At 40.4% G+C, this 25,335-nt stretch overlaps 1 protein-coding gene across 1 annotated transcript in view; it reads left to right on the top strand.

Annotated features, from left to right (window-relative positions):
• The window catches only part of LAMA1 (laminin subunit alpha 1), a 160,732-nt gene that overhangs the window by 27,199 nt on the left and 108,198 nt on the right, over nucleotides 1–25,335 (top strand). The window contains exons 2-3 of the mRNA XM_036322699.1: nucleotides 1,384–1,554; nucleotides 2,134–2,246. Of these exons, the coding sequence (XP_036178592.1) occupies nucleotides 1,384–1,554; nucleotides 2,134–2,246 (284 nt within the window). The remainder of the gene's footprint in view (nucleotides 1–1,383; nucleotides 1,555–2,133; nucleotides 2,247–25,335) is intronic.

Here is a 25,335-nt window from a genome sequence, read left to right on the forward strand (position 1 = left end):
CTCGCATTTTTGGATTCTTTTTTCATTTTGCTTTTCCGGTTGGGTGTTTTTTGCTTCCTCGCATTTCAAATCATTGACTTGATTCTTGCGCTCCTCTGGTCTGCTGTCGGGAGTCTGTATAATATTCGTTATTTCAGTCCGTGTATGCTTAATTTCTAGTTGGTTCCCCAATATAAGATCGAGGGTCTTATTAGTTTTCTTGTAGATCTCATTAAGTTTATCGGCGGCTTCTAAACAGTTCTTGAGAGACCTTAAAAGTGTGGTTCTGAACTCTATATCTTCCATTGACAATTTTGTCCTGTTTCTTTGTCTCCGCATTTTGTTATGCTTCCTTGGTGCACCCCCTAGTGGTCTTTGTTCGCAGTCTTATAGTTAAATCTTGATTGTTGTAGCTAATTCCAGGGAGGGTTTGACCTCCAGGCCAAGTGGCTATGAGAATCAGCTGTGTCAGCAGTGAGAGAACTTCTGTCCTCTAGGGAGGTGCTAATCTGGCGTTTGCCTGAGGCTATCCGGCAAATGCCTGTGTGCAGGGCTTGGGCGGGGCGGGTCGCACAGGATCAACAGGGTGGGCCAAAGAGAGCAGTTATGGCGGCTCTCAGTCCTGTCCCCAGGGGCTCTGCCTCTCTGAGTCCCAGCACCCGCTGCAAAGCTCAGAGAGAAAGCTGCACTCGCTCTGACCGAAGCCAGACAGTCCCGCTTCTCCCGTTTGAGTCTGGGTCCCTAAAGACTCGCCCGGATCTGGAGCTCAGAGTCTGCGACTCCCTCCCGATTGAAAACGCCAACCGCGCCCTCCGCCGCCAGCCCGCTCCGCGCACTCCGCACCTCAGAATTTGACTTCAGCACTGCGCCTCCTCTGAGTGTCCGTATGCGTTTCTCTTTCCTCCTAGTTGTAGGACTTCCACTCAGCCAGCGTTCCTGTGGTTCTGGGTGATGTCCCTTCCGTTTTTTGGTTTCACTTTTGAAGTAGTTGTTCAAAGCAGCAAACTCCGGCGTTAACCTATGCCGCCATCTTGGTTCTCTCCAAATTTGAGGTAAAATTTACGTAGAGTGGGACATACCAATCAACTCAAATCTCATGCATTCTATGATTTTCCACAACAGCATCATATGATTTTATTACCTCAGAAAGTTTCCTTGTGTCCCTTCATAGTAAATCCCCACCCTCTGCCACTGCTGGTCAGAGTTTCTTCTCGTAGATGAGTTTGTCTTGTCCTAGAATTTCATATAAATGAAACCACTATATAACTGCTTTTGTGTAAGACTTCCTTCACTCAGCACATAGATTTCCAATCTCTTTCTGATTCACCTGAAAAGTGAGATGAAGTAATCCTATCCTTTTCTATTTCAAGTGGCTGAACTGATTTGGTGAATTTTCACTTTCAGGCCTGTTTCCTGCCATTCTCAATCTTGCCAGCAATGCTCACATCATCACCAATGCGACCTGCGGTGAGAAGGGGCCTGAAATGTTCTGCAAACTCGTGGAGCACGTGCCCGGTCGACCTGTGCGCAACCCCCAGTGCCGGATCTGCGATGGCAACAGTGCCAACCCCAAAGGCAAGTGTTGCTCCTTCTACTTGGAAGTACCCGTGGGAATCTATTTGTTTTGAAATGATTGTGAAGACTTTTATTAGGAAACCGTGAGAATTGTGTTGACCTTCAGTGCTATTCATTTCCACTAGCATACAGTTTAGAAGTTAAAAATTTTAAACCAAAAGCTGAGAGGTATGCATATTTTTATTCCTTTTATATTTTTATAATTTTGTTTAATTACAGTTGATATGAAATATTATATTAGTTTCAGCCACTATAGAAAGTAGTATGGAGGTTCCTAAAAAAATTATAAATAGAATTACCATATGACCCAGAAGTTCCACTTTTGTGTATTTATCCAAAAAAACCCTGAACACTAATTAAAAAAGGCATATGTATCCCTATGTTCATTGCAGCATTATTTTCAATAGTTAAGACTTAGAAGCAACCTAAGTGCCCATTGATAGATAAATGGGTAAAGATGATGTGGTACATATATACAATGGAATATTACTCAGCCATAAAAAGAATAAAATCATGCTATTGTGACAACATGGATGGATCTAGAGGGTATTATGTTTCTTTTTTTTTTTTTTTTAACAGAACGCCATCCAATATCAAATGCGATAGATGGCACCAATAACTGGTGGCAAAGTCCCAGTATTCAAAATGGGAGAGAATATCACTGGGTCACAATCACTTTGGACTTAAGACAGGTAGGTAAGGCAAAAACTGTTGAAGAATGTCTATGGGTTGCTGACCTTTGGGAAAGTCTACCTTATTTCTAACCATGTTTACGTTCTGTTCTCACTGTTTTTCTCCAAGGTGAAGTTAAGGGATATACAAAAGTAGTCCATGGTACCATTGCTTGTCACATTTCTCATTCCCAGGAATCTTTGAGAAAATGAGTGAAATTTTTTTCAGTGGGGTTTGATGCTCTTAGAAACTGTGTCAGCAGGGCACCCTCATTCATTTAGGAGCCTATGGCAGACTGTGTACCAGATGACGACAGACACATCCATGTATTTTCTGCCTTTCAAGCTTATTATCTTGCCACTAGAGGCCTGGTGCACGAATTCATGCACAGTTGGGGTCCCTTGGCCTGGCCGGCAATTGGGCCCGATCGGGGCTGTCTTGCCTAGTCCATATTGGGGTGATTGGGGTTGGCTGGCTGGGGGGGAGGGGGAGACTGCGGGAGGTTGGCTAGTCATGGGGAGGGACTGTGGGACATTGGCCGACCATGGGAGGTTGGCAGTGGGAGCGCACTGACCATCAGGAGGCAACTCCTGCGTTCAGTCCTTTGGGCGTTTAGGCTTTTATATATGTAGATTATTACTGTGCCAAGTTACTGTAGAAAATAAGGCTTGGAAACAAAAGAGGATACTGTTAAACCTCTTGACCATGCCTCACCCTTGTCATGCTGTCTGTGAGGGCCATGAGTAAGGTGGAGTTGTCCAGTACTTCTGTGAGCAAGCCTTCAGCTTGAGTTGGGAAAGACAAGGTATAATTGGCTCAGGCCACACTTGCATCCTCTGGATTTGCTTCAAGTCCATGCAATAGAATGGAGAAAAATATGGTATGGGCCCTGGTTGCACCCAAATTTCTGGAAATGGGTAAAAATTATCTGAGTCAAAGGATGAAAAAGAGAGATGCCAGCTATTGCCACAATTTGATTTCAGTTCTCAAGAAAAGCCATTGCATGATATTCTTATTTATTTCCATTTGATTCTCTTTTGTTAGAACTCTTCAATATCATGTAAAATGTCAGTTGAGACAAATAGTTGAAATGTGCACTGTAGGGTTGTAATAGGAATTTTGGAGAGTTAATGACAAGTTATTATAATTCTTTGAATAGGTAATAGTTTAAAAATGTGCAAGATTTTAAGGAGAAGACACGGCAAGTCTGTGTATACTTATGTGAAAGGAGCTTTTGATCTCTTATAACAGTAAATACAGAAATGACCAACATGTACAGCTCAGGAGACATTTTCCCAAGTCTAGGATCATAGTCTTATGTAAGTAAAATAACATTTCTGATGCCTTTCAGCCATATGTCCTGAAGTAATGTCATGCTGTAATATTTTCAAACCCACCTAGAGAAAAGTAGATAAAGGAACTCCTTTTTTGCCATGGAATTTGTTTTGTTGTTGTTTTTTAAAATACATTTTTATTGACTTTAGAGAGAGAGAGAGAGAGAGAAGAAGAAGTGAGAGAGAGAGAGAGAGGAGACAGAGAAAACATTGATAAGAGTGAAACATTGGTTAGCTGTTTCCTTTCACCCCCTCACTGAGGATTGGGCCCACAACCCAGGCATGTACCTGATCAGAACTGAACCCGTGACCTCTCGGTGCATGGAACAACTGAGGCACACTGGCCAGGCCACCCTGGATTTTGTTTTTATTTCAGTCAGAAGGATGCTTCTGCAGGAGAATTTGATTTTCCCATCACCTTTTCAATTTATTTTCCTTTTTTAAGGGAAAAAGTGTAACCATTTTCATCAGAAATGCGGTGTTATATGTGTTTGGCCAAAGAAACTGCTGGACATTTTATGTATTGACTTCAGATGCATCTTAGACTGTCCTTTGTCTTGCAACATGTCACGCCTGACTTCATCCCGAAGGGAAACCTTTTGCTTTAAGTTGAATTGCGTCAGCTTGAGAAATACCACAGGGGTATCAGTTTTAGGTCTTTAAGGCATATTTTAAAAACAGGCATGTGCAGTTGACCCTTGAATAACACAGGAGTGAGTTAGGGGCACTCTGCATCTACAGCTTCCCAACCAGGAACCGAAAACACTACAGGAATTTATTGAATTAAAACCCATGCTGTTCAAGGGTCAGCTGTGCATACAGTTATAAACTGCTAGGTAATTTCTAGTGTTTTAAGATAAGCTTATAAATTAAGATTGTTTAAAATAATTAGTGCTCAGTGATTTTTTTTCCTTTTACACAATGCAAAATCTCTGCTGTGCTTTCATTTTTTTTTAAAGTGCATTGTGTTTACTTTTGAGCAAAACTTTCTCAGATGTATTTATTTAAATATCAAAAATATAAATCTCTGTTTTACTATGGTTGCAAATATCAAAAAAATTCTATGTGACACGGCACCAAAGTTAGGGTTTTTCAAAATGCTGACACGCCGAGCTCAAAAGGTTTGCCATCACTGGGCTAGGCTAATAGTCTTGTAGAACAGCCCACGTTCTGGGTCTGTCAGATTGTTTCATCATGGTTTTGTTAACTTGTTCCTTATACCCTTTATTTCCTACAAACTAAACTCAGCTCTAAAGACTCGAAATTCCAGTTAAATCGCTACTTCGGTTGCACCCCAGCTTGGTTGTCTCTGTTGTAATGAGACGAAATTTGAATCCTGTATAGGTGTTGACAGCCTGATCTCTCCCTTATAAAGTCATCTCCTTTTTCTCCCACATCACACCCTTGTTTTCAGGTCTCACTGACACTCCAATCTAGAGCATGGCTACACCTTCTGATGACTTTTTCCTGTTGTCAAATCTGCATGTTTCTCTGGCAGGTCAGCCATTAGCCAGGTACTAGTTAATTTCTGGATTATACACCCCGCTAAGGCAGAGGCCACAGCTGTCTTCTTCCTCTTCCTCCTCCTCTTCTCTCTCTTTTCTTTCCTTTCCTTTCCCGGTTAATATTTCTTGAGGGTTGCCTGGTTCACTCTTGCAGGCCCAGACATTGGCAGAGTTGAGGCACTGAGTGAATCATTGCGGTGCTAATAAATGCTTTTTCACGTTCCCCTCCTCTTTTTTTGTTTGCAGCCTGATTAAAAGATGACAATCGATAAATGAGCCTTTTGACTTCTTAGTTACATTCCTGTAAAAATGTGTAATTAAAGTATAGGTTTCTAAAGTAAATTTATAGACTTTAATATAATTAGGAGTCATAACAGCTTCATATTATAAATGTGTTCATGTACTTTAATAACATGTCAGCTCCTGAGGTTTCATGACCAAATTAGCCACTTTCATTCTGTGTTGGCTATGCTGAAGACATGGATCCCGATCTTGATTCTCTGGCTGATCATCCCATTGAAATTATGATATTTTTTTAGCTTCAGTGTATGATGTTTGGCTGCCTGAAAGATAAGCTGAAGAAAATAAAAAGTGGTGTTATCAGAAACTCTATAAATGTTGTGTGGTTTGCAATAAGATTTAACTACAGAGTGTTTGCTTTAGTAACATATTACAAGAGGAATGATTTGATTTATTTACTTCTTCAAAATAGTGCCTACTCTTTATTTTTTACATCGACTCACAACATTTTGGAATTAACACTTAGGTACTTAGTAATACCTTCCTTTTATGAAAATCTATGGGTATTGAATGAGTGTGGTATTTTTTTTTAAGAAAAATAACAAACGTAAAGCTAACATACTTGTGTTAGTTTCTTTAGCACTACACCACGAGAGTGAGCCAGGGACCTTTTGTGACAACTTAGAATTTTACAGAAATTCTACCAAGAGAAAGAGAGCTTGCACATTTGATGGATCTTGAATTGTATAATTGTCAACATTCTTTCAGGCCCTGATAATTCTATCACTAGGTACACGTTATGGTAAAGCTTCTCGATAAAAGACCCCAAGGATTTCCAGTTTGAGACACACTACTTTAAAAGTTAATAAACTGGGTAGGTGACAAAATACTCAACATCTTTACTCATTAGGGAAATGAAAGTTAAAACCACAATGAGATACCACTGCACACTCATTACATGGCTATTGTAAAAAAAATTGAAAACAGAAAATAAGGGATGGGAGGATGAAGAGCAGCTGCCCCTCATGCCTTGCTGGTAAGAATGTAAAACGATGCAGTGCTGTGGTGATTCTTCCAAAAGGTAAACATAGAATTTCCATGTGATCTGGCATTTCCACTTCTAGGTATATTCTCAAAGAAATCGGAAGCAGGAAGATATTTCACAGCTATATTCATAGCAGCACTATTCACAATAGCTAAAAGGTGGAAGCAGCCCAAGTGTCCAAGAGTGAATGGGTGAACGAAATATGGCATATGCATAGGATGGGATATTATTCTGCCTTAAGAAGGAAGCAAATTCTGATACATGCAACACATGGGGGAGGAGGGGTGAGGAGTTACTGTTTCATGGTTGCAGAATTTCAGTTTGGGAAGATGAAAAAGTTCTGGAGGTGGATGGTGGTGATGGTTGCACAACAATGTGAATTACTTAATGCCACTGAACTGTGCACTTAAAAATGGCTAAAATGGTAATTTTTGTGTTATGTATATTTTACTACAATTTTAAAAAGTTAATGTATATGAAATACATGCTGTTATGTATCAGCCAGGGTCCAATCAGGGAAGCAGAAACCATACCAGGTATTTAAAGGAACATATCTAGTGTGAGGAACTGGCTAAATAGTGTTGGAGAAGTGGAAAGGGAGTTCCAGGATAGCGCTGAGATAGTAAGGGCTGAGGAGAACTTAGGGAGGTGACTGGGGTTATTCACACCTACAGGCTTGGAAGAGAATGTTTTACCTCTGATTGGTGATGAGGAGGCTCATATGGGGAGTGCTGGGAGGCTGGAGACTGCAGTCAAGTGCTGCAGCCAGGGTGAAGGGCACCAGCAGAACAGCAGGTACACAGAGAGGAGCAATACCTCTCCCAGCCTCCCTGCCTCCCTGCCTCCCTCCTCCAGCCTCCCTACCTCCTCTAGTATCTCAGCCTCCTGCTAGTACCTCCACTCAAAGCCCCACAAAACAGAGCTTAAAAGGTAGATTTGCTTGGCAATCCACACAAATACTATCTTCTCAATAGGTGATTACTTGTACCTGGGCAATGAAAGGAAAACAGAGTGGGGGGAGATGTGTAAAGTGTAGTGGGTGCTATGTTTTCCTCGTTTACAAATAGAATGCTGTAGGCATTAAGGAGGAGGGCCGCTCCTGGTCGAGCGCCTGACAAATTCCTCATGCTAAGCAAACGTTTCCTTTCTCCCTGTCATGTTTGTAATCCACAGATGACTGAGAAGTCCCAGAGATCTTCAGCTTTCACCAAGAAAATCTTTAAACAAGACCTTCCTATAATCTAATAGAGGTTAGCTAATAGGGTTAGGCAAGAAGTGCAATTAAGCAGATTTTGAGAAAGCAAATTCATAAGTCAATTCTATTTTTTTTTTGTCTCGTTATAAAAATAAAATGGGATAATTGTAGAAAAATACATAGAAGGTACAATAAGTGTAAAGAGGTAGAAAAACTTACGATCCTTTCTCTTCACTCTGAAGCAACCCCTGATAATATCAGCATTTTACTTTTAGACGTTTGCATGCTTTTCTGTGCATTCAGTGATGCTGCGGTATCCTTTCTTACATGCGTAATGTGGGCCAGACCTTGTGCTCAGCACCTGATGGGGGTTATGTCATTGAATCGTCATATTCAGCCTATGAATTTGGTTCTATTATGATCTCCTTTTGACAAATGACAAAAACTAAAACAGAGAGCTAAGGAACTTGCTCAAGGGTAAGCACTTACTGAGCTTCAAGGGCCTGGGTTCTGTCTGCATCACTGGCTGATACAATCCCTTAGGCTGAGATTTATGTCAGACATGCTTATGTCCTGATGTTTTATTTAACTTCAGAGCAGGAGCATTTCCCAGTATAATTAAAGTTGCATCAATATTCTTCTATATGGCTTACCCATGATTTGCATAAGAATTCCCATGCCAGGCATTTTGCTGTTTTTTTTTTTCTGCGATGGGTGAAAAAAAAGATTGCTCTCATATGTATGCCAGTGAAGTAATGAAGTGAATACATATCAATTTTAAGATTCATATTGCAAGTTTGTGGTTAGTTTTTTATTTTGATTATTCCTTTCAAAAGGAATGTTGATTGCCTGTATTATATAGGAATCTATATATTATATACGAATACAGTGGGGCCTTGACTTACGAGTGTCCCGACTAATGAGTTTTTTGAGATACCAGCTGTCTCTCGGCCGATTCTTTGCATTGAGTTGACAGAGTAATTTGAGTTAACGAGCTCCTTAACGAGCTCTTTAACGAGCTTGGTCTCGGAACGAATTAAACTCATAAGTCAAGGCCTCACTGTATGTAAATGTATATATGTAAATCTGTATATAGTATATAGATTATGTGTAGTATATAGAATGTAGTGTTATAGAATTTAGAATAATGTAGAATTTAGTAAAACAGTGTTATAGAATTATATGTAGTATATAACCTATGTATAGCATGTAGAATCTATATATGTGTACGAAGCGGGGATTGAAAATCAGGACCCCTGGTTCCTTCTATACTATGTGACAATCCCACCTCATTTATTCTTGGCTTCCTATCATTGTTTCCCCTTGAATTATGATTTTATAGGAAAAACGGCAGGAGCTCTTACAATTTCCTCCTGATTTGGGAGTGTTCAGGTTCTTCCCCAGCCCCTTGGCTTATTCTCTTTGCCCAGGATGCATTGTGGCTCAGAGGGTCCTTCCCCGCTCCATGGAGGCAGTTTTAACACTTGTTCATGCGTTTGCTGTTACTGGTAGATCTGGGTGCTACCTAATGTGTTTTTTGGCCAAGAAACTGGAAAATAAATCAGTGTTTTGTGTTCTCCTTTAAAAAAAGGTTTAAACCTGGGTGAAAATTTTACTAGGAGTGGTCGGATTTGTGAGTGAAAATTTGTAATGTTCCTTTAGAAGACTAAATATATTTCATAGAAAAGGAAACGTTTCCTAAGGCATTGAAAATAAAGCTGCCTTTTGAAGAACGGCTTTTGTTTTCTGTGTAGGTTTAATTAGGAAGTAGCACTTTGTTGTGGGAACATAATCACAGAGGGGCCTTTGTTTTATGCAAACCCCTAGACAAGAGCTGCTTGTTTGCTGGGTTTTATAAAACCTCATTAATTTGAATGTCTGTTGTTTTTTCCCCCAAAATTTCTGAAAAATTAACCAGAACTAGATTGAGGTTTATTATTGTACTATCCAATAGAGAGTGTTTGCTAAGCACAATGACAGGGTAAATAAGAAAAGAATACGCACATTTTTTAAGGCTGAAAATCTTGAAAGCTTTTTAGAACAAGAATTGCATGTAAATTGGAGCTTCTCATTACAAATGAGTCTTGGCTGTTTCTTTAAAAAGGTCAGTCAGAGACCTTTCCTGGAAACGGGTAGAAATTCCTCCTACTGTGCACTCATGTTTATTTAAATGATTCCCTTTCAGTTTTCTAGTATACTAGTCTCAACCAATTTAAAATACTAAGTTTTTCTTGAATTTGTTTGGCAAAATGAATAGATTAGAAGAAATCTTAAGGTCTTCGTTACAATTTGGAAGTAATCAACACTAAGTTCTTGTTATTCAGACATTTTTTTTTCTACTTTGTCCTGTTCTCTGCTATTCTCATAGATATATATATTTCACATTTTAATGATCTCATTTTATTTTCTCATACACAGCTTCTCTTCCAGTTGTTTATTTCTGTGTAAGAAATCACTGCAGACCTTTATGGCTTAAAACAACAACGTTCATTTTATATCTATCTAAATTTCTGTGGGTCAAGATTTTAGGAAAAGCTTGATTGAGTGGGCGTCTAAGGCTGCAGTCCCTGGGGGCTGGAGATGGAGCCTCTGGGAAGGGTGCTGGGGGAGATTGGGGTGGGGGCAGTGGTGAAGCTGGAGAGGGTGTCCTGGCAGCAGGGGAGGATGCTTGGGCAGCTGGGGGCTGGTCAAGCTCGCTCTTCATGTGGTCCCAGGATTGCTCTGCGTTGCCCTCCATGTGGGCCACTGGCCTCCTCATAGCATGGCGGCATTAAGGTAGGTTGGTTCTAAGACAGTTCAGGGCTCCGGCATGAACGTTCCAGAGAAAGAGGCAGAAGTTGTGTCCCTGTAGAGTTGGCCTCCAGGGTCACACATGCCACTTCCCCTGTGCTCTATGGGCCACCCAGTCACTGAAGTCAGCAGAGATTCACACGGAGGAAACATGAAGCAACCCTGGCTGTCCCTGGGAGGGGGGTAAAGAACCTGAGCCCTAAAGCTACCACTGCCTCTTACTTTGCAAAGGTCTCTCCTGGCAGCCTCCCCCAGCTTATCTTCCAGGTGCCACACCTGTAGGTGACAGAGCTATAGGATCAAATGGGGACCAGAGATGGGGATACAGATATTGTACCTTAATTTGTTCGATGTTAATGACAAGTGAGCTGAATAAATGAAAGTAACTGAGGCCAGGCTTTAAGAACTATATGGAGTTTCATTTCTTGACAAGCTTTATTTTTAAACCTTATCACTTGTGTATTATCAATGGTGGTTTGCCAAACCGTTTCTCCATTTAACAAAATTTAGTTTACCAAACTTTCCCCCCGCTTTTTTCCCCCTCTTTTTGTTTTGAATGGTCATACTATTACAGTATCTCTTACTCGTCAGTTCTTCTTAGACTGGGCCTTGGAAAGAATTCTGGTGAATTAGGGAAAATCGTTTTCAAGATTCTGTAAAAATATACTTTCAGATCCCCAACTGTTTTGGCTTCAAAATAAAGCTTTTTTGTGTATTTATGGAAAGAAGGGGAGGTCCATTCTGAAATAATTATTTCTTCCTGTTATATTAAAGCTAAAAAAAAAAAAAGATAAGCTGTAATTTCCAAAGAAATATTTCTTTGATAATTACAGTACTGTTGGAATTCATTCCAGCATTTGCTTTTTTTTTTTTTTTTGCTTTTTACTTAGTAATCTATTCAAATTGTAACAACCTTCATCTTTAAAAAGAAAGCTTTAATAAATAAAAAAAACAAAGTAGCTCAGCTATACCTCAAAAGCTCTTTGTTTTTAATGCCTTCAGTTGACCTTTTTTCTATACAGAAAATTCCTTTGTTCTGATATAAAAGTAAAACCTTTTAAAAATACAGAAAAATATAAGGAAAATGTTTTTTAAAAAATCATTTGCAATTCTAACAACCAGGAATTACCTTTTGATACATTCCATCATATCTGAGAGCACTAAATATATTAATAATTCATGATCTCTGCAGGATTCATTGATGAACAAGACAGCAATGACATCGAAGGAAGGCCCTTACTACAGAAAAAGTACACATATGTTCCTTATATATGTTGGGTTGTTTTTTTTTTTTGTTTGTTTTTTATTTGTGTGAACACGGAACACGGCCCAACGTGTAATGCACACTTACTGAGCAGAGGCAGCTGCTCTTGTTAATTTTTTTTTTTGTGTGTGTGTGCATGTGTTTAATATATTTTTTATTGATTAAGATATTACATATGTGTCCTTGTCCCCACGTTACCCTCTACCCCCCCCCCCCCCCCGCTCATGCCCTCACCCCCCCGTTGTCCACGTCCATTGATTAGGCCTATATGCTTGCATATAAGTCCTTTGGTTGATCTTTCCCCCTTACCCCCACCCTCCCCTACCTTCCCTCCAAGTCCCGACAGTCATCAGCTTATGTTGTTCATTATATTCCACAAATGAGTGAGATCATGCGGTATTTATCCGCTCTCCAGTTCCATCCATGCTGTGGCAAATGGTCAGAGTTCCTTTTTCTTCTTCCTCTTCTTAAAGAATACCTTTCAGCATTTCATATAATGCTGGTTTGGTGGTGATGAACTCCTTTAGCTTTTTCTTATCCGTGAAGCTCTTTATCTGACCTTCTATTCTGAATGATAGCTTTGCTGGATAAAGTAATCTTGGTTGCAGGTTCTTGCTATTCATCACTTTGAATATTTCTTGCCACTCTCTTCTGGCCTGCATGGTTTCTGTTGAGAAATCAGCTGAAAGTCGTATGGGTACACCCTTGTAGGTAACTGACTGTCTTTCTCTTGCTGCTTTTAAGATTCTCTCTTTATCTTTTGCTCTTGGCATTTTAATTATGATGTGTCTTGGTGTGGTCCTCTTTGGATTCCTTTTGTTTGGGGTTCTCTGCGCTTCCTGGACTTGTAAGTTCATTTCTTTCACCAGGTATGGGAAGTTTTCTGTCATTATTTCTTCAAAAAGGTTTTCAATATCTTGCCCTCTCTCTCCTTCTGGCACCCCTATAATTCTGATGTTGGTACGCTTGAAGTTGTCCCAGAGGTTCCTTACACTATCTTCATATTTTTGGAATCTCTTTTCTTTTTTCTTTTTCGGTTGGGTATTTTTTGTTTCTTTGAATTTCAAATCTTTGACTTGATTCTTGGGGTCCTCTTGTCTGCTGCTGGATCTCTGTAAATTATTCTTTATTTCAGTCAGTGTATGCTTAATTTCTAGTTGGTCCTTTTTCATGTCCTCCATGGTCTCACTATACTTATTGAGGGATTCATTAAATTTATCGGCGGTTTCCATAAAATTCTTGAAAAACCTTATAAACGTGGCCTTGAACTCTATATCCAATCATTTGCTTTCCTCCATTTCTGCCATTTGTGACCTGTTTCTTTGCCTCCGCATTTTGGCAGCTTCCCTGTGTTGATAGGGTGGCCCTGCGCGCCAGGTGTCCTGTAGGGCCCAGTAGCTCAGCCTCCCCAGTTACCTGGGGTGGACACTCTTGGTGCACTCTTGGTGCCTTGGTTGTTGTAGAATCACTGGGAGGAATTGACCTCCAGGCCAATTGGCTGTGAGAATCAGCTGTGTCTAAAGTGGGAGAACTTCTGTGCTGAAGACACCCTTCTGGGGCAAGACTTGCTTCAGTGGGGCTTTGGTGCTCACTGAGTCTGCTCCCTGAGTGCGTCCCTTATGGATCTGAGGAGTTGCAGTCTGGATGGACCCCCTCTGACCACTGGGTACAGTGGCTCCTGGATCTAAGGAGGTGCTAATTCAGCCTCTGCCTGAGGCCACACAGCAGGAGCCACGAAGAGGCTCAGCTGTGAAGCAATGCAAGCCGCTGCGGGGCCTTGGGCCTTCTCTTGGAAGTTCCGGGTCTGCCTGGCTGGGCTGCAGTTAGGTACATTCACATGCAAAAGCCTCTGCAGCAGCCTGGGTGGGGCGGGGTCTCAGGGAATCAAAGGGCGGATCAGGGAGCTATGGCCGATTCTCCGCCCGGAGTCGCGGGTCTCAGTGTCCCGGTAACGGCTGCAAGCACCTCTGAGGGAAAGCCGCCTTCAAGTTCGCCCGCTGCCGGACAGACCAGCTTCTCCCCGTATGAGACCTGGGTCCCCAGGTCCCCTAAATATATTAATAATTCATGATCTCTGCAGGATTCATTGATGAACAAGACAGTAATGACATCGAAGGAAGGCCCTTACTACAGAAAAAGTACACATATGTTCCTTATATATGTTGGGTTGTTTTTTAAAAATTTTTATTTATTTTATTTCTTTTGTCTCCAGAGAGGGAGGGAGGGAGGAAGAGGGAAAGGGAGAGGGAGAAGGAGAGGGAGAGGGAGAGGGAGAGGGAGAGAGAGAGAGAGAGAGAGAGAGAGAGAGAGAGAGGGAGAGAGAGAGAGAGAGATTGAGAAATTGATGTGGAAGAGACACATCAATTGGTTGTCTTCTGCATAGAACCTGTGACCTTCAGGTGCAAGGGACAACACTCCAGCCAACTAAGCCACACTGGCCAGGGGCTATATGTCGGTTTTTATCACTGTCACTTCAGTTGTTATCTGGGGCTGACCCTGGCCCTCAGAGGCTTTGGTCTCGTGGGGGAGATGGGCAAGTACACAGACTGCTCAGTCTTGGGGCTGTAGGATGTGCAGGGGTTGAGAACTCATGGAAGGAGAACATATATAAGAGGGGCAGCTTAGTGGGCAGGAAGACAACCCAAAGGAAGAACTCAAAGGAAGGGAGCAAGGAATGAGGAAGGTGCACAGGAGAGAGCAGCATGGGAAAGGCATGTTTGTGGAGCTAAAATAGTTCACCCAGTCCTGTAATAAATGTTTCTTTTATTTTTCCTTTTCATTGAGAAACAATTTACATACAGTGAAATGCATGCATCTTAAAGGTATAGTTGGATGAGTTTTGATGCATACAGATAGGTGGAAACCACAGCCTTGTCAGGATACAGAACATTTTCAGTTCCAGACTGTTCCCCTTTGCAAGATGAACTACTGTTCTGAATATTTTTTTCAGTTTAGATTAGCTTTGCCTGTTATTTAACAGCATATAAATGGAATAAAATGATGAAATTTTTTGTGTCTGACTTCTTTCTCTTAGCATTAGGCCTATGAGAATTATCCATTGTTAATTTTATTGGTGTTTTATTTTTATTTCTGAGTAGTATTTCACCTCATGAATATATCAAAATTTGTTTATCCATGCCCTTGTTAGGTTGTTTAGGTTAGTTTAGTTCTTTTTTCAGTGCCTATTGTATTTATTTTCTTATTGAAATATAATTGCCATGTAATGTTGTATAAGTTTATAATGTACAATTTGTTGGTTCGATGCATTTATATATTACAATATAATTACTACAGTAGCACTAGCTAACATCTCTATCATGTCAAGTGATTATCATTTCTTTTTTGTGTTCAGAATAATTAAGGTCTAGTCTTTTAACCTCTTTGAAGTTTCTAATACAGAATTATTGAATGTATTGAGCATTATAGCTCTAGAACTTATTTACCTAATAGTTGCTACAGTGTTTGTTTTGTTTTTTTTTTGCCTTTTATAAATAAAGGTGCCACAGGCCCTGGCCAGGAAGCTCAGTAGATTAGAGCAAGAATCAACCAATGAATGAGTAAATAAGTGGAACTACAAGTCGGTGTTTCTCTCAAATCAATCAATCAATCAATCAATCAATCAATAAAAATAGCCCGAGCTGGTTTGGCTCAGTGGATAGAGCATCGGCCTGGGGACTGAAGGGTCCGGGGTTCAATTCCCAATCAGGGCACATGCCTGGGTTGTGGCTTGATCCCCAGTAGGGGGCATGCAGGAGGCATCTGATCAATGATTCTCATCATTGTTTCTCTCCTTCTCTCTTCCTCTCTGAAATCAATAAAAATATTTTTTCTTTAAAAAAAGAAAACAGGTTGGTGAATTAGAAAAACATACAGGGGCTGACAGAAGTAGGTTTACAGTTGTCAGTACTTGGAGCAGAGTTTATTAGTGTATTATTAATTTATTAGCTATTGTATTATTTATTATTGTTGTTAACCTGTTTTAGCCCCCTTGTATTTTTCAATTTATATACTCACTAACATAAGTAAAAGTGTGTGTCTCACAACCAAAACCCTCAGCAGTATGGAGATTAAAATTTTCTTTCATTTTTAGTTCTGTGCCAATTGAATAGCAGATAATTCATTAATTCATTCAGTCAGTAAATCATTTATTCAGGTATAATAAATATTAGTTACATTATGTCACCATGTTGTTTATATATTTTGGATCACTGGGTTGAATTCAGATGCTTAAACAATGTTTGTTCTTGTTTATTATCTTCACATGTATAAATTATGCCATGATTATTAATCTCTACTGTAACATGGTTTTAGATATTTGAATAGCAGGACAGAATTTTCAAATCGTATTATAACAAAAGAGACAAAAATTGAATTAACTAAATATTTTGAGAGGTGTCAGTTTTCAGGAGAATAACTATTGTACTTGGAGAAAGTGACTAAAAATCTGATAGTAATACCTTATATGAGATTTGTGAATTTTATACATGTTTCCTAATCATTATTACATACTAATGATGTGAGAAATCCAAAGAATACACACACACACACACACACACACACACACACAAACACAAACACACATATATATACACATATATATATATTTCACATTATTCATAATGCAGTGAAATATGCAGTGAATAATGCAGTGAAAATAATGTACACAGAGCACCTTCTGGGTTTCTCATTTTAAGCCTGAATCATGGAAAACATTAAATTTTGTTTTATAATTTTATAGATTGTAAGAAATTAAAAGTTTACTAATTGGCTATCACTTCTTCTTTTGGAGGAATGAGGGGTGAGTGGTTCTGAAAGTCTAATTCTGTCAGCATCAGTCTTGGTGAGAGGACAGAGCTGCCAAAATCACGATAAAGTAGAACCTCTTTAGTGACTAGGACAGCCGCCTGTTTATGCCAATGCATTTCCTCAGACCAATGGTCCCTTTGAAATTTGTGCAGATACTTGGAGAGCGCTGACTCGCTCTATCCTGCCCTTTATGCACCATAAGGTACGGAAATGAAGCCAGAGAAGCTGTGAGATCAAATTAAAGCCTGCAGATAATTAGCTGGGAACCACAGCTGTCCAAACCAAGATAGCCTGAGAAATCTGATGGAGTCTTAGAACCACTCAATTAGCCAACTGGGTGGTTAAAGCTTTATTAGATTAAGGGACAACTATTAGACAATGTGGAAATAGATTTTTTGTTTTGTTATTTTTTAAATTAATAGACTTTATTTTGTAGAGAAGTTTTAGATTTATAGAAAAAGTGGAAAGTATAGAGAGTTCCCCTATATCCACTCTGTAATATTTTTTGATAAAATATAGGCTATTATTCATCATTTTTTTACAAAGTAAATCATACAGTGACTAGTGCAGTTTCAATAGTTTCTATGAATTTTTTCCTCCTTTAAATATGGTGATTTTAATGGAGGTGATTTTAAGAATTGTCAGGGTTTTTTTGTTTTTTATTTTTTTGTTTTTAATCCTCACCAGCAGACATGTTTTTGTTGATTTTTTAGAGAGAGAGATAGAAATATCTATGTGAGAGAGAAACATCGATTGGTTGCCTCCCATACACAGCCCGATAAGGGATTGAACCCACAACCTAAGCATGTGCCCTGACCAGGAATTGAACTTGCAACCTTTTGGTGTATGGGACGATGCTCCAACCAACTGAGCCACCTGGACAGGGCAAATTTATTCTTTTATTTTTATTTATTTATTTATTTATTTTTATTAAATCTTTATTGTTCAGATTATTACATTTGTTCCTCTTTTTTTTCCCCCCATAACTCCCCTCCTCCCAGTTCCCACCCCACCCTCCGCCCTCACTCCCCACCCACTGTCCTCATCCATAGGTGCATGATTTTTGTCCAGTCTCTTCCCGCATCTCCCACACCCCTTTCCCCCCCAGGAATAGTCAGTCCATTCCCTTTCTATGTCCCTGATTCTATTATAATCAACAGTTCATTCTGCTCATCAGATTATTTATTCACTTGATTCTTAGATTCACTTGCTGATAGATGCATATTTGTTGTTCATAATTTGTATCTTTACCTTTTTCTTCCTCTTCCTCTTCTTAAAGGATACCTTTCAGCATTTCATATAATCCTGGTTTGGTGGTGATGAACTCCTTTAGCTTTTCCTTATCTGTGAAGCTCTTTATCTGACCTTCAATTCTGAATGATAGCTTTGCTGGATAAAGTAATCTTGGTTGTAGGTTCTTGGTATTCATCACTTTGAATATTTCTTGCCACTCCCTTCTGGCCTGCAAAGTTTCTGTTGAGAAATCAACTGACAGTCGTATGGGTATTCCCTTGTAGGTAACTGAGTTTCTTTCTCTTGCTGTTTTTAAGATTCTCTCTTTATCTTTTGCTCTTGGCATTTTAATTATGATGTGTCTTGGTGTGGTCCTCTTTGGATTCCTTTTGTTTGGGGTTCTCTGCGCTTCTTGGACCTGTAAGTCCATTTCTTTCACCAGGTGGGGGAAGTTTTCTGTCATTATTTCTTCAAATAGGTTTTCAATATCTTGCTCTCTCTCATCTTCTGGCACCCCTATAATTCTGATGTTGGTACGCTTGAAGCTGTCCCAGAGGCTCCTTACACTATCCTCGCATTTTTGGATTCTTTTTTCATTTTGCTTTTCCAGTTGGGTGTTTTTTGCTTCCTCGCATTTCAAATCATTGACTTGATTCTTGCGCTCCTCTGGTCTGCTGTCGGGAGTCTGTATAATATTCGTTATTTCAGTCCGTGTATGCTTAATTTCTAGTTGGTTCCCCAATATAAGATCGAGGGTCTTATTAGTTTTCTTGTAGATCTCATTAAGTTTATCGGCGGCTTCTAAACAGTTCTTGAGAGACCTTAAAAGTGTGGTTCTGAACTCTATATCTTCCATTGACAATTTTGTCCTGTTTCTTTGTCTCCGCATTTTGTTATGCTTCCTTGGTGCACCCCCTAGTGGTCTTTGTTCGCAGTCTTATAGTTAAATCTTGATTGTTGTAGCTAATTCCAGGGAGGGTTTGACCTCCAGGCCAAGTGGCTATGAGAATCAGCTGTGTCAGCAGTGAGAGAACTTCTGTCCTCTAGGGAGGTGCTAATCTAGCCTTTGCCTGAGGCTATCCGGCAAATGCCTCTGTGCAGGGCTTGGGCGGGGCGGGTCGCACAGGATCAACAGGGTGGGCCAGAGAGAGCAGTTATGGCGGCTCTCAGTCCTGTCCCCAGGGGCTCTGCCTCTCTGAGTCCCAGCACTCGCTGCAAAGCTCAGAGAGAAAGCTGCACTCGCTCTGACCGAAGCCAGACAGTCCCGCTTCTCCCGTTTGAGTCTGGGTCCCTAAAGACTCACCCGTATCTGGAGCTCAGAGTCTGCGACTCCCTCCCGATTGAAAACGCCAACCGCGCCCTCCGCCGCCAGCCCGCTGCGCGCACTCCGCACCTCAGAATTTGACTTTAGCACTGTGCCTCCTCTGAGTGTCCGTATGCGTTTCTCTTTCCTCCTAGTTGTAGGACTTCCACTCAGCCAGCGTTCCTGTGGTTCTGGGTGATGTCCCTTCCGTTTTTTGGTTTCACTTTTGAAGTAGTTGTTCAAAGCAGCAAACTCTGGCGTTAACCTATGCCGCCATCTTGGTTCTCCTGTTCAACAGGGCAAATTTAAATTTAAAATATAATTTAAAATATTCTGTTTTCTCTAGTATTTTATGGCATGTAATCAAAGGATATTTACCTCTGTTCTTCATATGATAGAAGCACAAGAAAACTAGTGAAATAACCATTTAATAGGCCTCCATTGAGATGGCCACCATTTGGGATCATTTATGACTTTATACCAGACTTCTACACGGGGCCAGGCAAGAAGTGGGGCTCCCCGAGGCCAGCTGCCCACTGTTTAGGACGTGGCACCAAGGAGGAAACATTCTGTTTGAACTATGGCTCTTTGGTCAGGGCCTCTTTTCATTTTCAAACCCTGATGGTTTGGGGCTCTGATTTAGAAGGTGATTGTAAGAATTGTCGGTCTTTTTTTTTTTAATCCTCATGATATTTTTGAAGCATCATCATGCCTTATCAGAGCTTAGTAACAACATGACAGAAATAGGGTCATGGGAAAGATTAGCTTTCAAAGGTTCCCTCTGAGCTATCTGCTTGACCTCCAGATGGTTTAGTTGGCTTCTCCAAAGTTAGTCCCTGACTGAAAATACCACATTCCTACCCACATTCCATTTAGAAATCTCCATCTTCCAACAAAAGTTGAGTCTTCGTACCATTCACTATTCTCCCTATTTTCACATTTTTTCTTGTGACAAAATATACGTAGCATAAAATTTATCATTTCAAACATATTTTAAGTGTACAGCGCTGTGGCATTAAGTATATTCATATTGTTGTGCAACCATCACTACCTTCAATCTCCAGAACTATTTCATCTTCCCAAACTGAAACCCTGCACCCATTGAACATTATTAACTTCCCATACTTCTCTCGCACCAGCCCTGGCAACCACCATTCTACTTTCTACCTCTATGAACTTGACTTCTATAAGTAACTCATAAATGAAATCATGCAGTATTTGTCCTTTTGTGACTGGCTTGTTTTACTTAGCATAATATAATTCAAGTTTACCCATATTATGGGATATAGTAGGATTTCGTTCCTTTTTAAGGCTGAGAAATATTCCAATGAATGGATATCCCACAGTTTGTTTAGCCATTTATCCACTGACAGATATTTGGGTTGTTTCCATCTTTTGGGTTATTGTGAATAGTGCTGCTATAGATATTGGTGTACAAATATCTGTTTGAGTCCTTGCTTTCAATCTTTTGGGCATATACCCAGAAGTGAACTTGCTGGCTCTTCTGGGAATTCTATGTTTAATTGCTTTGAGGAACCTCCATGCAGTTTTTTCACAATGGCTATCCCATTTTACATTCCCTCCATTATCTTTTTACATAAACAAAGGTCTTTCTATATAAGATCATTCTTTATATATTATCTTTTTAATAAGCTTTAAATGCCATGACTTGTCAGTTTGATGCCTGACAAATCATAGATGCTCATTGAAATCAGATATATCTAAAGAAAAATTAGAATCTTCAAATAAGATATAGACCATAGTTCCACATAAAGAGTAAAGTCGTACCAAAAAAAATGCTTTCTAGTCTGTAATGTTAAAAGTATAAAAGATTCAGCTGGATTTAATGACCAAAGGGAAGAAACAAACTGTTTCTAGGTGTTGTAAATGTATAACTACCAGGTTAGTGTTTAATGGAGTTAGTCAAGCACAGATTTGCACAGCTTTTTCAGATTGTATCGCCAGTTGGATTTTCGAGGTTGAGTGATTAGGAGTGCCTTTTACTTTCATCGCTGTGATGACACTGTGTTTTCTCATGATAAAGGATGAGAAAAAGGGATGTGAGACTGTAAGGTCCTCACCATCGCTGGGTGTACCGGGGCACGAGAGGTCAAAGTGAAGACGAGGAGATAAAGTGAAAGGAAGTTGAGTTTTCAGAAGTTTTCAGCCAGAAATTCTCTGGGACTGAGGAAAGGAAGGGGGAGTGTGGGCTCTGTGGGCTCTGCGGCCTCGTGGGAGAGGCCGGTCCTGCCTTCCTGAGATGGGAAGAGGGTCTGGCTGAAGGTGCAACGCCCTGCTTGGTCTCTGTGTTTTCTTTCTCACTCACATTTGAACATTTATATAACTCTTTAAGACCCACTCACTCCCCCCCTCTATTTTAGTCTTGGTTCTTACTACGTCAACACCAACATCTCTCATGATTTCCCAGCACCAGCGCCCAATTTCCATGATCTTTTCATCCCTGGTGACCTCATAATTCTTGGTTTAAAAGTTCTCTAATGATCTAAAAGCTTTACCATGGTCCAAAGACCTGCACCGTCACCAGCCTCCCTCCCGCTTGCTATACTCAAACCAAGCAGACCTCCTGCAGGTTCTAGATGGCAACTCGATCTGGTACCAAGGGGTCTTTGCTCCCTGTCCCTCTGCCCTTTTACTGTCTTTACCTAGACGTGTCCTACGCAGTCTTCCCCTCTTTTCAGAGGTGCCTCAGACCTTCCCCGGACTTAGCTGGCCACACCCAGACACCTTCAATACCTGTCCTTCTCCATGAAGACTTGGGCAATCTCTCTCTTTCCCAGCAGGTCATCCAGCCTATATTGGCCCTGCCCTCCACTTCACTGCTGTGTTTGTAATACCTGCTACAGTCAATGTTTATTGAATGAATCTCGTGCGTGCTTCTCTGAGAGTAACTCCTCTGCTTCTCTGCCCATCCCTCCTCTCCTCCCCAGGGGAAGAGCAGACCCTGCTTCTCTAGGGCCACTTCTCTGCTCTTCACTTACTGGACACACAGGTTCCTGACCCTCAGGACAAGGCCACCAAGCAGGTTTGCACATGTCTGCTCAGCCTGTGACACAGGAGGTAGAGTGTCTCTGCAGCCACCCTTGTGAGCTACAACCTCCAATTTTGCTGGAATATTGCTCACTTCTTTCTTCAATTTCCATAGCAGATTTTTGAGTCCTCTTCCACAGTCAGAAGCGGGGAAAAGGGATGCTAGTTATTGGCACATCTGCTGCAACATGAACAAATTGGACACTGCGTTTTGGGGAAAGTCTAAGGTAATTTCAAATGCTAAGATATTCATAGGTGAAAACTGGTTAGCTCTGGCTGAGGTGGTAGTTAGGAGTCAGGGGATGGGAAGAGCTCTCTGTGTGTGTCTTGGGTACTGGAATGGCCTGTAACTACATTTCACAAGATGGTTTATCTCATTAGGGGCTAGGCCAGCGGTTCTCAGCCTGTGGGTCACGACCCCTTTGGCGGTCGAATGACCCTTTCACAGGGGTCGCCTAAGACCATCCTGCATATCAGTATTTACATTACGATTCATAACAGTAGCAACATTACAGTTATGAAGTAGCAACGAAAATAATTTTATGGTTGGGTCACAACTTGAGGAACTGTATTTAAAGGGCCAGAAGGTTGAGAACCACTGGACTAGGCTGTTGCATGGCACTTACAAGGTGGGGAAAAAAATAAAGATCCCCTCAAAGGGCATCTGGTAATGTGCTTCTTATGCTTTTGAAGTACAGGTGTTCCTACTAATCTTCCACCAAATATAGCAAAACCATTCCAGAACACCTGGTGAAATGAGCATTGGGAACAGTTACATGGAGAAATACATCGAGACGAGGAATGGAAACCAACCTCTGACTTTGCAGTTTTAACTTCTTAAAGTGGTTGACATTTACCTTTGAAATACTGCTACTCCTCATCCTTAAGTGGGAGCAATGGCACGTGGACCTGGGACAGCGTCCTGGTGGGCTCTTTGTGAAATAGCTCTTCCGGATGATGAAGAACAGAGCTACTCTGACAGGTGTTTTCAACATCCCTATCCCAGCTTCAGATCACTGGTTAGAGGTTACTGTTTACTTTTAGGTGGCTTCCTATCTGTGCCCTCCATTTGCTGGAGATAATTTTTCTTATTCTGGCTTTTCTTCCATGTCTATTCGACGTCTCTGAGCTTGGTTCCAAAGTGAGCATTCCTTGATACTCTGAGACACACGTCTGAAGACTTTTAAGGAGAGAAACCTACATGATCTAAATTTGTCACTACTGGTAGCCAGTCCCCCCACGTGCCCCACCAAAAAAAAAAAAAAAAAAAAAAAAAAAAAGGCAAGAAGAAAATAAAGAGGGAAAAAGAGAATGCACTTTGCCATGTTCATTTTGCACTTTTAATGATGACAGCACCAAGTTTAAAGAAAAATAAAATCTATATTATTCCATGATTCTCTTCTCATTCATGAAACTATTTTCTTTTGTTTGTTAATTTTGTATACAGGCCCTAATCTGAGGAGATAACAGTAAAACAGCCAACAAAAATATAATAGAGATGACATTTTAAGGTAGTTGCCCAGAAAAGATTTACCTAAAATGTGTTTTGCACGTATTCCAACATGCCAAGTAAACTTCTAAGCCCCAATTTTTCTGATTCTGGCTAGCTGTTGTTGCTATTTCACATTATCATCAATTGATTAGCTATTTTAGTGATCAGTACTCTGTAAAGCCAAAAGTGCTTCATAGCTGCCATTGGTAATTAGCCTTCTAGTAAATAATTGCTTCTTTATTTTGGAGTAACACATATTAAGTCAAATGATTATTTTGAATTATAGTTTCTAATAATGTCATGAAATATAAAGCTTACAAAGCACAAATTCACCTCTTTCATAGGGATAATTGAGCAATATTACTTTTCAGGTACATTTAACTCTTTTTAATGTAATTTGACTCTTAACCTAAATCCCTTTTGTCTGAGAAAAGTTCATTTTCATCCTGTAAGAGAGAAACCATTCTTCCATCCATTGTTTGGTTGCTGCCACAGAGGCAGATAAGTGCTGTATGGAGAATTTCTAAAGGGGAGTCCTCATATCCGGACCCCCTGCAGATCACAGGCAGAGGTCCTGCAGGCAGCAGCTGCACTCTCCCTGGAGGGAGAGACTTGTTTCCCCAAGTGCATCTGAAACTAACCTCTGATGTTGAACAACTAAGCTATCTGTTTCTTTCAGATCTCTGTGCCTGAGGTGGATTTAATGTATCTAAGTTAAGATTGAGGCCCACATGAAAATTCCTGTCTGGATTCCTCTGTAGAAACTGGTGTTTGATCTGTGTTTACTTTATTTCTGTGACACTGTTCATGTGCATTTCAGTGATCATTAACAAAGCCCTCTCGGTGGAAAACCATGATGAACGTGGAGTTTTAATTGGCTGTATCAGCTGCAGGTTTGGCAAGGCTGAAGTGACTCTGAATTCAGTGAAAACCCTGTGTCATCAATTTGTGTTCAGCCAACCTTGTACAGTGGGGCCTTGACTTGCGAGTTTAATTCCTTCCGAGACCGAGCTCATTAGGGAGCTCGTTAACTCAAATTACTCTATCAACACAATGCAAAAAATCAGCTGAGAGGCAGCTGGTATCTCAAAAAACTCGTTAGTCGGGACACTCGTAAGTCAAGGCCCCACTGTATCAAGGAAAAAGGCAGTTTAGTCAACCATGCAAAAAAAAAAAAAAAAGAGCAACAGAAATATCATGGATTTCATTTGAGCAATGATTTAATATTCTATACATTAGCAGAGCATCCCTCACTTTTTAATATATATGTTTGTTAATACACAATTGGTGAATTAGAGCTTCTATATCTTTCTAGGGCTGTCTAAAGAGCAGAATTTTTTTACTCATAGTTTTGGAATGTGGACGTCCAAGATCAAGATATTTGTAGGTTGATTTCTTCTGGTGCCTCTCATTGGCATGCAGATGGCCACCTCCTCGCTGTATCCTCACAGAGTCTCCCTTGGCCTGTGGTGTCAGTTCTTTTCTTCTTATAAAGACACTAGTCATATTGGATTAGGTCCCACCCTCATTTAACCTTAATTACCTCCTTAAAGACTATTTTCAGATATAGTCACACTCTTAAGTACCAGGAGGTAGCACTTTAGCATATAAATTTGGGAAACACAGTTCAGCCAGTAATGTGGCTTAAGAAATGACAAATTGTGTTTAGATTCTTCATAGCATCCTTTCCCTCTTTTGCAGATTTACAGCTCGCAGTCCCTTTCTTGGCTTGTTTCCTGGTCTGCAATCTGGGGATTTAGAGAATAACAGAGATTGTAAGAACAATGCCCAGGTTCATAGTTGATCAGAGTTAAAACATTCCTCCTTGATAGATTGTCCTGAAGTTTTTCCACT

The sequence above is a fragment of the Myotis myotis genome, unplaced genomic scaffold (assembly GCF_014108235.1).
Source record: "Myotis myotis isolate mMyoMyo1 unplaced genomic scaffold, mMyoMyo1.p scaffold_m19_p_9, whole genome shotgun sequence".
Lineage (NCBI taxonomy): Eukaryota > Metazoa > Chordata > Mammalia > Chiroptera > Vespertilionidae > Myotis > Myotis myotis.